General features: G+C 41.6%; 1 protein-coding gene across 1 annotated transcript; it reads right to left on the minus strand.

The window, feature by feature from the left end:
- Positions 1 to 241: 241 nt before the first annotated feature.
- Positions 242 to 2,695, minus strand: LOC115787464 (uncharacterized). The gene is made up of 2 exons (XM_030740226.1): positions 1,270 to 2,695; positions 242 to 569 (listed from the first exon to the last, which is right to left on the minus strand). Exon 1 carries the CDS (start codon positions 2,683 to 2,685, stop codon positions 1,546 to 1,548), a length of 1,140 nt encoding a protein of 379 aa, XP_030596086.1. The 5' UTR covers positions 2,686 to 2,695; the 3' UTR covers positions 242 to 569; positions 1,270 to 1,545.
- Between the last annotated feature and the right edge of the window lie 11,240 nt (positions 2,696 to 13,935).

The raw sequence follows: 13,935 nt of genomic DNA on the forward strand, positions 1-13,935 counted from the left end.
CCATTGCTTGCCATTATCACAACCCATGATCTCTGCAGGAGTTTATGCTGCTGATATCAGAGGCACTTAGTCAGCTCTTATAGGTTATTGTAACCCTTTACTTAAACTAGGCCTAAGTATGTAAGAGTAACAGACCAGCATCTAGGTTCGGATGAGGTATTGTAAGCTAGGAGTGATACGCAAGGAAATAGCTGGAGCCAGGCAATGAGTTAGACAATTAGTATATTTTAAACAGGGAACAAAAGCATAAACAAGAATTCAACTTCACAAACTGGTATTCAAAAGTCCACATCAGGTTGGTTCATGTTCCCATTAGTACCCATAGTTTGTTTAGTCAGAGTCTGTCTTTGTTTTAGTCGTCTGGTACCATTCAGTTTTTTTTTCTTTTCAGTCAAATAGTGTTCCAGATCTTGTGGTGAGTAGTTACCACAAGATGAATCAGTGCTGAAGAAACGAATGTGGTTCTCCGTTCAGGAATCCAGTTCCGGGCTCAGGCTCGCCATCTCCAGTCAAGGAGAAATCCATTCAGTCCAACCAGATGGTCTCTAAATCAGCATTAGAAACCTAGCCTGTATAACAATAATAGTATTATTGCATACGACTAGTAATCAGTATCATCTAGAATCTTCTATCTTAGCTATAGCTCATTAATCAATCAGTTTTCAATAATACCATTGTTACAGTTACAAAAACATTATAATCAATAGCATTAATTTACATGCATGTTTTCTTTCCCAACTCAATAACTGCTATACATGAAATAGTTTTTACCCATGTAAATAAGCATCATGAATTTCTATCTTATCTGTTTATCAATCATGAAATTATGATTCATTTTAATCAATTATCAATTACTTTACCAATTGAAATAAAATTCACCATTTGTGTTACCTGGCAGGTAATAAAATAAAATGGTAAAAACTCTCAAATCAGTTCTCAAACAGTAAACAATGTAAGGTTTCTCTTACATAGCATCCAACACGTGCTTGCCTAGTATCAGCACCATTAGCACAGTGTTGAGCAACATTTCACACATTTATAATGACCATACACAATACAAAAACAATCATGCGCTGCATCACAATGTCACAAACTCAAATAAAACTCCAAATGACTTTAAAATATGTTCAAACAATATTTTAGACAAGTTTTTGCAGCTAATTAGCATGCGCGATTAGCATGCTACTAGGTTAGCGTATCGTTAGCATTTTGCGCTCACCTGCGTATCGCATCAAACACCTACTATCAACTTTCATGAAAACGACTCACCAAGATGGTGTATAAGTAGAACACAACAGAGGAATCGTCGTGCAGCCTCTCTGCTTCGTGCTCAGAGACTGGAAAGTTTCTACGATGCTCGGTCAGCAACGTGTGGGTGAAAACCTCGCTCACGCAGCACGATCATTAGCAACGACCGTCAAACAGGATGTAAACTCAAAGAGAGAGGATCAACACTTCCTCTTTTCAAAATAAAATGTTTTTCAAAATAAAATGTATACATAAAACAAATAAAAGAAGAGAAATAGAGCACTTTTCTCTACCGGGTTACACCCTCCCCTGTTGAATATCATGCACGTCTCGTTGCATGTATATTCCATAGTGTCCATTTCTGTCATTCAGGGAGTTTGTAAAAGCTGTACTCAATCCCTGAAACAAAGATTTCACAACAGTCACTAGAGGATTTCCCAAATCCTGATAGTCAAGTCTTCTGGGAGGTTGTCTGTTTCGCTCTGACCTCCTCAAAGGTTGAGTTGTAATAGGATCATCATTTTGTAATCCTTCAGGTAAGTTTTTGGGATGGTCTCTTAGTTCCTTTCCTGCCTCCTCAGGAGATTTATCAGGTAAGGTACCTGGTTCCTCATCCACAGATTCATTAGGGCTTGGCAGATTGCCACACTCAGTTCCAGGATCGTCTTCATCTGGTAAGTTGTCTGAAAGCGAGTGATCTTCAAGTTCTTCAGGTTCAATATTTTCCTCTGATCCATCCTGTCCAGCAGAAGGTTCAGGTAAGATGTCCATGTTCGGTGACGGTTTGGAATACTCATGTACTGTGGTAAATCGAGTGATCCTTTGACATGGGGATTCCTCAACCCATGGGATGAAAAACTCATGGTCGGTTTCATTAGATTCCTCGAGTTCAGTATCCTCTGTATTGGCAGTTTGACGAGTCCGAGGTCGACGAATAGATTTGGGCTCACGTGTCTCCTCAATTGCTACAGGAAGGAAACCACATGGGAGCAAGAGATCTCTGTGTAGTGTGCGAGAGGGACCTTCTTTTGACTCTGGTTTCACAACATAAACTGGTAGGTCTCCTGCACGTCTGACCACAACATGTATATCTGCCTCCCATTTATCTGCAAGTTTATTCTTGCCACGTAGTCGCACGTTCCGAACCAAAACCCTATCTCCGGGTTCAAGGTTAGAAACTGTGACTCTGTGATCAAATCTGGCCTTGTTCTTGTCTGCAACCTTTTGTGCATTTCTTGATGCTAGCTTATAGCTTTCCTCTAGCCGAGATTTGAGATTTTGCACATATTGGGAATGAGACACTTTCTGATCTTTGTTCAAAGGAAGTCCATAGGCAAGATCGACTGGTAGTCTGGGCTTTCTACCAAACATTAGTTCATAGGGTGTGAACCCTGTTACATCACTGCGCGTGCAGTTATATGCATGCACTAAGGGCATAACATAGTCTTTCCAGTGATATTTCTGTTCATTGTCAAGTGTTCCTAACATACTGAGCAAGGTCCTATTGAATCTTTCGACAGGATTACCCCGTGGGTGGTAAGGGGTTGTTCTTGTTTTCCTGATTCCTGAGATCTCACATAACTCCTTTATCAACTTTGATTCAAAGTCGGGACCTTGATCGCTATGAAGGCGTTCTGGTATGCCATAGTGGACGATAAAATGGTCCCATAGACACTTGGCTACCGTTTTTGCTTTCTGGTTTGGAGTTGGCAGTGCGATTGCAAATTTTGTAAAATGATCAGTCATTACAAGTATGTCTCTGGTATTTCTGCTGTCTGGTTCCAGACTGAGAAAGTCCATACAGACTAGCTCTAGTGGTCTTGAGGTTGTTATGTTGACTAGGCTAGCTGCTTTTTTAGGAAGACACTTCCGTCTAGTACAGCGATCACATGTTTTTACTTTTTGTTCTACATCTGTAGACATCCGAGGCCAATAGAATCTAGTCCTGACTAAGTCAAGAGTTCTGTCTATTCCCAAATGGCCCATATCATTGTGCAAATGGTGGAGCACAGAACATCTGAGCTCCTCAGGTAGAACAAGCTGAAAAGTCACCTGATTCCCATCATGTCTTTTCCGGTATAACACCTCATCATGTAACACCAACCGATTCAGCTCTCTTAAAAAGAGAGGGAGATCTGTGAGTTCTTTTCTGATGGCTGGTGGAGGAGTTTGACCGGTTTCTAGCAGGACAATCACTTCTCTGATTGTTGTGTCTGTTCTTTGTTTGTCCTTTAGCTCTGCTTTAGACAAAGCCGGAACTGTTGGTAAGCCATGCTCACCTTCTTTACCAAAGATGTCTGGAATTGCATCACCTGAGATTGTAAGTGACTCTACAAGTGTAATGCCATAGTCATTATTGTCATCTGGGTTCTTAACAAGATGGCTTTGACAAATGGCTTGAACAACATCGCGATCAACAAGCTCTGTGGCGTCAGTGTCAACTAAGTGACACTCAATGAAGCGATTTACACGCTCCTGCTCTTTCTTTGACTGGACATCATTTATGAGTTCACCATGAGGGCGTCTAGACAGACCATCTGCGTCTAGATTTTGCTTGCCTGCTCGGTACTGAAGTTTGAAAGAATAGTTAGACAAAGATGCTAGCCACCTATAACTTGTGGTGTCTAACTTGGCAGAGGTGAGTATGTACGTTAAGGGATTACTGTCGGTGACAACAGTAAACTGGCTACCATATAAGTAGTCATGAAACTTTTCAGTAACAGACCACTTGAGTGCCAGAAACTCTAATTTATGAGCAGGATATCGGGACTCACTTCTTGACAATCCACGACTGGCGAAAGCTATGGCCCTCAGTTGACCTTCTTGTTCTTGGTACAACGCTGTGCCTAAACCAGTTGTACTGGCATCCGTGTGAAGAATATAGGGCAGCTTGGGGTCTGCAAACCCAAGGATAGGGGCTGATGTGAGTTTGTCAATGACTGTTTCAAAAGCTTCCTGACAATCTGGTGTCCATCGGTCCTCAAAAGGCAGTTTGGGATCGAAATAGGTCTGAGTGGTTACTGATTTGGTCTTGGCACCTTTGCGGGATGGTGGATACCCACGAGTGAGTTCATTGAGTGGACGTACTATCTTTGAGTAACCTTTAATGAAACGCCTGTAGTAACCTGAGAATCCTAGGAAGGACCTCAGTTCTCTGAGATTTTTGGGTCTTGGCCAGGTCTTTAAGGCTTTGACTTTTTCAGGATCGGTCTCTACACCACTTTCGGAGATCACATGACCAAGGTATCGGACGGATGTTTGGAAGAATTTACACTTCTCCGGAGATAACTTTAGTCCATACTCCTTAAGACGGTAGAGTACTTGCATGAGTCGGTGTTCGTGCTCTTCCAAGGAACTGGAAAAGATTATTAGATCATCTAGGAAGACTAAAACTTCCTTTAAATTCATGTCGCCTACGCACCGCTCCATCAGCCTCTGGAAGGTGCTTGGTGCGTTTGTTATGCCTTGTGGCATTCGATTAAACTCCCAAAAACCAAGTGGAGTCACGAATGCTGTTTTAGCTTTATCTGCTTCGTCAACCTCAATCTGGTAATAACCAGATTTAAGATCGAGCACCGTAAACCACTAGGAACCAGTGAGTGCTGAGAATGCTTCTTCCAGATGAGGAAGTGCATAGGCATCTTTTACTGTTTGTAGATTAAGTTTGCGGTAATCTACACACAGACGAACATCATTGTTCCGTTTACGCACCACAACTATTGGTGACGAATAAGGGGACTGAGACTCTCTTATGACACCAGCAGCAAGCAACTCTTGAAGGTGTTGGCGAACAGCCTCAACATCTTGAGGGTGTATAGGTCGTGCACGCTGCTTGAATGAAGTCTCATCATGAAGCTTTATCTGGTGTTTCACTTTATCGGTACACCCGAAATCAAGATCATGGTGAGAAAACACCTCGGGGATCTCATTAAGCCTTTTGGTTATTCGCTCTTTCCAATCTGGGGGAACAGGGGAATCACCAAAATGAAAACTCAGCGGGGACTCTTTATCTCTGCTAGGCTCACTTGCATTGACGACATTGTGCTGTGAGAGAATGCACTGAAAGGCTCCCAACTCTGCAATAACGCGAGTGGGAGGAATAGCAACATCTTGGTCTGACTCGTTAGTGATAACCACAGGAACTTTGTATGGAGCTCGAGAGGGAAGAGTTATCAAACAACTCTTAACACAAAGGCCTCCAGGCAAGGAGGACTGGTCGGGATGTTCAACTAGGGCACATCTGTTGGTAAAGGCACAATGGACATTGGCGGACCCTTCTAAAACTACAGTGTGACCAGCTGGGATGACAGCTGCAGTCTTGCCTGATAGGGTAACTATCCCTATAGTACCATTGTTAGCATGTTCGTGCCTTAGTTCAAGGGTCTTAAGAAGTGCTTTGAAGCCATAAGGGCCTGGTGAGTGATCAGGTGTTTTAGTGCCTAAATACATCTCATACAGAATATCAAGTGTGTTGGTCCCAACTAACACTGGTATCTGGCTTTCAGGGTGAACATCTGGAATGACAAGAGCCAAGGTTTGTATCTCAGCCTCCATTTCAAGAAACTCTTCTGGGAAGGTAATAGAAATCTCTGTATAACCTAAGTAGGGAACAGGCTGTCCAGCGGCACCTTCTACTTCTAATAGGTTATAGAGGGGTTTGAGACTTTGGTCTGGGAAGTTCTGCTTGTAAAATGACTCTGAAATGGTAGTCACTTGTGACCCTGAATCAAGAAGACAGTTTACATTAACACCAGCTATCTTCACTGAAGCTGTGCATTTGGATCCAACTAACCCCTTTGGCAAATAATTTTGCCGTTTAGCAACAGATTGCTTAAGGTTAGCATGTAGTCTGCGTTTAGCTTTATTGGGACTGGATTGTCTTGCTACAGCCTCCATTCGCCCCATAACAGAGACTGACTGCAGTTTAACTGTTCAGTAGCAACTGTGGGGTTTTCAGTTTCCCACTTCTTCTGTCTCTCTCTAAGTAGCTTCCGTTTTTCTGTGACTAGTTCTGGATTTGGTTTGTTTTCGCAGTGAGGCTTAATGTGACCATCTTCGCCACACTGGAAACAATACCACGGTCTAGGTTTTGAGCTTGGAGCTTTAACCGTTTGTTCAGTAGGGTCTTTGGCGATTTTATCTAGTTTCTGTTTCTCTTTCAGTTTCGCAGCAGACATACTTTTTGAGTTTTGGGCTTTCTGTCTTGATGGCTTTGCAGTTAGTTTTACCAGCTGACTTTGAATTTCTGCAACTTGTTTAGAGAGCTCTTGAGCAACTGTGCTTAGGGTAGCAATGTTGTCATTCTCATCTTCCAAGTAACCTTTAGCAGACTGCGCATATGATGTCACTTTTTGCTTTGGATGGCCCAAATGTTGTCTCATGCGCTTGGTTTTAGCAGCATACTGATCTTCTTCTGTACGCAACGACAACAGAAGCTCAGGAAAGCTTGGGGGATTTGTTCTCTTTTGTTTTAGCTGGAGTTCAGTAAGAAGGGAATTGTCCCAACAACCTCTACAAAATTGCGTGAGAAGATGCCGGTCAACGTCATTGCCTGAGGCTCCTCCTCGCTTTACAGCAAGATTCAAAGCTACTTGAAGACGCTGCCAATATGCTGATGGTTTCTCCCCTGGATTTTGGAAGGTGTCGAGAAACTTGGCATACAGTTCTCCCCCATCTTGTACAGTACCATAGGCTGAATCTAGCAACTGAAGATATTCAGCAGGTAAGCTGTTAGGACTCAAATGTTTAACAACATCAGCTGCTGGGGGCAAGAGGCTCTCAAGAATCCGGCGAGTTTTTTGCAGTTCTGTTATGGCAGGATCCGTCATGATTAATTCCACACTGGAACGCCAGGAATCAAAATCAGGTTCGGAAGCAAGACGGGGTTCTTTACCAGAAAAAGGCCGTAGTCTGTGAGAAGACTGCTGCACTGCGAAGTCATCTCTCTTTACAATATGCTCAACCACGACACGCTGCACTTCAGGTGGGTTGAGCTCATGTGCAAGGAGGGCTGGCACACTCCGAGTAAAGCTACTGGGAGCAGAATGTGATGGACTGTCAGGATTTTGTTGTGCACCTTTAATGTTAGTGGCCATTGCAGGGAGCTGTGGCTCGACCCGTGGAGACTCAGGTAGGTTATCAGGTACATCTGCTTGTTCGGGTACATTATTCACAAGATCTTTGATCGACTCGTTAATTTGGGACATCACATCCTTCAGGACGTCTGCATTTTCCCTCCCACTCATCTTAGCTAGGTTGTGAATATCAGTGAGATACGACTTTGTAGTGCTATCACCAACACTCTGTGTGTACACATCGGCCAGAGACCGTATCTGGTAGGTAACACTACTATCAGACACATGAGTACATGGCAATGGGTCTAGAGCTTTAACAGCGGCTCCTGTATTGTATTCCACAATAAAACTCGGGAAAAGCTTTGAGGTGTGGTCATCTACAGTTATGACTCTAGCAACCGATCCATATTGTTTTAAGAAGTCAACCACCTCATCATCTCGCTCATCTCCAGCTATTCCACTCACAATCACTGCATTTGGGATCTTAATTGATTGGTTTTGAATAATCTCCATTTTGAGCAATTACTACTGCAGATTAAGTAGCCAATACCTCCTGGCTGGCTCGCCACGTTTGCTCTTATGTAACCCTTTACTTAAACTAGGTCTAAGTATGTAAGAGTAACAGACCAGCATCTAGGTTCGGATGAGGTATTGTAAGCTAGGAGTGATACGCAAGGAAATAGCTGGAGCCAGGCAATGAGTTAGACAATTAGTATATTTTAAACATGGAACAAAAGCATAAACAAGAATTCAACTTCACAAACTGGTATTCAAAAGTCCACATCAGGTTGGTTCATGTTCCCATTAGTACCCATAGTTTGTTTAGTCAGAGTCTGTCTTTGTTTTAGTCGTCTGGTACCATTCAGTTTTTTTTTCTTTTCAGTCAAATAGTGTTCCAGATCTTGTGGTGAGTAGTTACCACAAGATGAATCAGTGCTGAAGAAACGAATGTGGTTCTCCGTTCAGGAATCCAGTTCCGGGCTCAGGCTCGCCATCTCCAGTCAAGGAGAAATCCATTCAGTCCAACCAGATGGTCTCTAAATCAGCATTAGAAACCTAGCCTGTATAACAATAATAGTATTATTGCATACGACTAGTAATCAGTATCATCTAGAATCTTCTATCTTAGCTATAGCTCATTAATCAATCAGTTTTCAATAATACCATTGTTACAGTTACAAAAACATTATAATCAATAGCATTAATTTACATGCATGTTTTCTTTCCCAACTCAATAACTGCTATACATGAAATAGTTTTTACCCATGTAAATAAGCATCATGAATTTCTATCTTATCTGTTTATCAATCATGAAATTATGATTCATTTTAATCAATTATCAATTACTTTACCAATTGAAATAAAATTCACCATTTGTGTTACCTGGCAGGTAATAAAATAAAATGGTAAAAACTCTCAAATCAGTTCTCAAACAGTAAACAATGTAAGGTTTCTCTTACATAGCATCCAACACGTGCTTGCCTAGTATCAGCACCATTAGCACAGTGTTGAGCAACATTTCACACATTTATAATGACCATACACAATACAAAAACAATCGTGCGCTGCATCACAATGTCACAAACTCAAATAAAACTCCAAATGACTTTAAAATATGTTCAAACAATATTTTAGACAAGTTTTTGCAGCTAATTAGCATGCGCGATTAGCATGCTACTAGGTTAGCGTATCGTTAGCATTTTGCGCTCACCTGCGTATCGCATCAAACACCTACTATCAACTTTCATGAAAACGACTCACCAAGATGGTGTATAAGTAGAACACAACAGAGGAATCGTCGTGCAGCCTCTCTGCTTCGTGCTCAGAGACTGGAAAGTTTCTACGATGCTCGGTCAGCAACGTGTGGGTGAAAACCTCGCTCACGCAGCACGATCATTAGCAACGACCGTCAAACAGGATGTAAACCCAAAGAGAGAGGATCAACACTTCCTCTTTTCAAAATAAAATGTTTTTCAAAATAAAATGTATACATAAAACAAATAAAAGAAGAGAAATAGAGCACTTTTCTCTACCGGGTTACATGATGCTTTCTGTAATATTTTCCACTGTCATTATCTTGAGTTAACATATGTAAACTAGCTAACTTGTAAATGTTCTGTCTTCCAGGAACTGCTTGTAATCAGTGTGTGTGCGCGCGCGTGCGTGTGTGCGTGTGTGTGTGTGTGTGTGTGTGTGTGTGTGCACGTGGGTGGGAAGTCTGTATAGATGTCACAGAAGAAAAGTGAGTTGTAGATGTCATCCTGGTTTCTGTGTTACTGTGTAGCAGGTTTTCATTAACATCTTAAGATTTTACATATTTTATTTCACTCAAAAAAAAACTCATCAAGGTAAATAATCATTAGTCCCAGAACTCCTGACTTACAGTGGAACCAGTTTTACTTCACTTGTTTTCTGTTGTATGTTTTTTTTTTTTGGTTTGTTTGTTTTACAATAGTGGATGCTCATATTATTTTATTAGCCAAAATAATGTCAACATATTTAAAAATAATCTCTGTAAGCCAAAACCTCAGGCTTCAGACAGCATTCAGGCATCAAAGAGGGGATAGACCTAATATGATCCTCTTCGGCACATAACTCGGTGTGTAAACACATTTTCGCCCCATCACCTCCACCACATCCACCTTACCTGTACTGATGATCTGTACAGTTTGTTCTCCACTCTTGAGTGGAGTAGTTTGCATGCTTTGACCAAAAATGCACTTTGACTTGTGCAGGAAACATAAATTTACTTGCTTTTCATGAAAAAAAGAAAGCACAACTGGATACAGTTTCTTTTTTTGGACTAACTGGCCAACGATCAGTTTGTTTGTTCACATAACTTCCAAGAGGACTGTTTGATGAAACTGGACTTATTCCGTTTTTGTTAAACACTACTGTGTCTTAAAGCGCAGTGGACTTTTTAAACAGATTGTTAAACACAATTTTAGAGAATGAGAGGATACCTGAGGAATGGAAAAGACGTGTTCTGGTGCCAGTTTTCAGGAACAAGAGTGACGTATCGAGCTGTAGCAACTACAGAGGGATAAGTGGGTCAGCCATACCATGAAACTATGAGAAAGAGTTGCTGAAGCTGGGTTAAGAAGAGAGGTGACAATCAGTGAGCAGCAGTATGGTTTCATGGAGAGAAGCACTATAGATGTGCTGTTTGCTCAGAGAGTGTTTATAGAGAAGTATAGATGAGGTCAGAAGGAGTTGCAGTGTCTTTGTGGCATATGATAGAGTTCCAAGAGAGGATGATGGACAGATGGATGAGGTCAGGCAGGAGTTTTTGTGGACAAATGAGCTGAGATGACATTGTGATCTGTAGTAAGACTTAGGGTTTGGGTTCTTTGGTTACAGGAAACTGTCATGGGCATTTGTAGCATTTGTGTTGTAATTGTGTTCTCTAAAATTTCCATATTGACTGCTTAAGTTTTCTGACTCCGTATTTCACAGTTCAGAACTAACTTATTATAGGACACATGAAAATATTTTTAGTGGATTGACTTTTAGCACGGTATACTCCAGGACCCTGTTATGTCACTGTTGGCTGAAAATATTGTTGCAGTGAAAGTTTGTGTTTTTAATTCATTCTCACTGTATGCAGCCTCAGTCTTGTATTAGAGAGATGCATGCATCTAATTAGTTCATTTTTCATTCTGCTGCTAGTAGTTGGGTGCCCCCATTATCACAACTGTTGATCTCAGCAGCAGATTATTCTTCTTTTCTGTACAAACCAATGGTGTGCTATATATGAAAAGCTGAGCTGCACCCTCACCCTGCTCAGTGTCCTGTCACGAAATCTTCAAAGAAACAGGAAGTTCTTTGCAAGTCAGTCAAGGCCATGCTGTGTCTGAAGAATGAACAGTAGAAGAAGTGATCCATGCAAAGATGTATTTTGTAAATTTATACCAGACTGCAGGATCTTTGTGAACACACCCTGGTCTTCAGTACTGTTGTGCACAGAATGTGGACCGAAATGCAGAAATACATAATGGACCGGCAGCCGGGTAACTTTAATAATGAAAACTCAGATCAGTAACAACAAACAAAAGATCCTGGAGAATCCGGGTAGGGATATTCAAAAATAAAAATAATCCAATAAAAACAAATAACATGAGCAACTGAAAACTGTACAAACCCCAGGGACTGCTGACAAATGTCAAAGAGACGTACAGAGCCCCTGACTGGGCAGAGCAGACAATGAAAAGTCAAAGAAAGAAGCAAAAACACAATAAACTGTATATGAAGGATGCATGTAGTCACATGACATCACCCACTCATTTGCGATTTTAGCCAATAAATAAATGTTGGTTTATCATAATTTTTTACTCTAATGGGGACCATCTTTTCCAGAATGAGCAATATGTTGTTTTCAATATAAAATGAAACTGTCATGATCCTGGGCCGGTGGCCCAGTGTTTTGAGTTTTTGTGAAGTTCTGTTTTCTGGTTGTTCAGGATTGTTGGAATTTTAGTTTGTCTTTGTTTTCTGTTTAGTTTTCCATATTCTTGTTTTCCCTGTGCTCCCTGTGTTTAAGTCTTGGCCCTTTTGTGTTTAGGTTCCCTTTTCCTTAGCTCTGTGTGTCAGTCTCCCTGTGTTAAGTCTGCATGTATTTGGTTAGGTCACTTCCTGTTTTATTTTGACGATTTTGTGTTCCTTGTGCTTTGTGTTAAGGTTTACTTCCCCTTGTCTCATTAGTGTATTTCGTTCACCTGTGTTCTCACCTGTTTCCTTTTCCCTCGTTATCCCTTTGTGTATTTAAGGTCTCTGTGTCGTCAGTTATTTGTTGGTTTCCCCCCAGCTGTGTGCTTTATGCCATGTTCCAGTATTTCTGGATTAAAGATTTAAGTTAGTGATAACCTCCTTGTCTGAGTCCTGCATTGGGGTCCTCTACCACGCTGGCCACAGCCCTAAACCTGACAGAAACTAGCAGCATACTCCATAAACCTATCAGTAAAGTTGTAGGAGCCTAAATGCAGTTCTGTGATATTTAGTTTAAAAGGACAGTTTAAGTTCATAGTAGTATAAGTTAATTGATTTAGAAGGCATTAAGAGGCTTATTTATAGGTATGTTGGATTATTTGTGTGTTATTGTAATAAATTGATTTCTTAAGGGGCATTTGATTTGTTTAAGAGGGATAAAAATGTAATTTCTGTGGTATTTCTAATGTATGGGAGCATGTAAGAGGTGATGGGGTTTTTGGTGCTGTAACTTTAATTGAGGCCCATAAGGTCGGTCTCATCTGACCGTCGGGTGCAGTGAGGGGAGCCACACGGTTTTTTGACCTCGCTCACTCTCTCTCGTTTTATGCTTTGGATATGATGGAAGATTAACGAACAATTTTGCGAATGTTCTGTACCACCATTTTTGTGTTTTTAGTTTAAGTAAACGTTTTTAAATGTTTACAAGTGGTCCTGTGGATTTCTTTTTGCACGGATATGGATAACAACGGGGGAGTTACTGAGAGCGTCAAGCCGAGCTCCACGGTGTGGAAACCTACATTTTAGTCAAAAAACCCGCTCTGCATGGATAATTGGATATTGGCACAGCCTTACTGGAAACGGACGAAGGAAGGGATTCATGGTGGTTTCGGAAAGGAAGAACAGCAAGTTAAGTAAGTTCTAACTTTATTTAAGTCTATTACGAGTCGCTAGCCGAAGCAGCGATCGAGCATACAGCTGTGTCACGCTAGTTACGCTGCAAAAAATAAAGGTCGTTCGGCTGAATGACGAAGTGGATATTAACATTATGGATGAACGTCAGAGTGAGAAACGAGTCGTAAAAATGACGGAGAAGGCTGTGGAGGAGCACAAGACTAGACAGCTGCAGGCACGTAGGAACAAGTTATCCCAGTTGACGAGTTTGGAGAAGCTGATTGAGCAGTTAAGTTGGCAGACAGTGAATTGAAGAGGTGCATTAAAGAATGGAACACCAGCAAGATTGTCAAACACTTGCAACAAAGGGGTGTGCAATGGCATTTTAACCCACCGACAGGATCCCATCATGGGGGAAGCTGGGAGCGACTAATCCGTTCTGTGAGAAAAATCTTGAGCGTGACAGTGAAAGAACAGCTTTTGGATGATCAAGGTTTGCACACATTACTGTGCGAAGCTGAGGCCATCATAAACGGCAGACCCATCACAAAGGCTTCGTCAGACTTGAACGACTTAGAGGCCTTAACACCCAACCACCTGTTATTGCTCAAGTTCAAGCCTGAATTACCACCAGGGGTGTTCAGCAAGGAAGATCATTACGCTAACCGCAGGTGGCGACAGATTCAGTACCTTGCGGACATTTTTTGGAAACGGTGGTGCAAGGAATACCTCCCACAGCTCCAGGAGCGCCAACGGTGGTCCACGCCTCGAAGAAACTTCTGTGTTGGTGACGTGGTGTTGATTGTGGATGGCACTTCACCCAGAAATTCATGGCCACTTGGAAGAATTGTGGAGGCTCTTCCTGACAAGAAAGGCCTTGTGTGCCAGGTGAAGGTCAAGACCAAGACCAATGAGCTTTGTCGACCAATAACAAAGCTATGTCTTCTTCAGGAATCAGAGAACAATTGATGGACTGACTCTGAAGCCAAATACTGGTTCTGGGCAGATGGAAAAA

Source organism: Archocentrus centrarchus, chromosome 1 (assembly GCF_007364275.1).
Source record: "Archocentrus centrarchus isolate MPI-CPG fArcCen1 chromosome 1, fArcCen1, whole genome shotgun sequence".
In the NCBI taxonomy this organism is placed as follows: Eukaryota; Metazoa; Chordata; class Actinopteri; order Cichliformes; family Cichlidae; genus Archocentrus; species Archocentrus centrarchus.

Coding starts and splice junctions, on each gene's coding strand:
- LOC115787464 (XM_030740226.1), bottom strand. CDS start 2,685: ATGCCCTTAGTGCATGCATATAACTGCACGCGCAGTGATGTAACAGGG.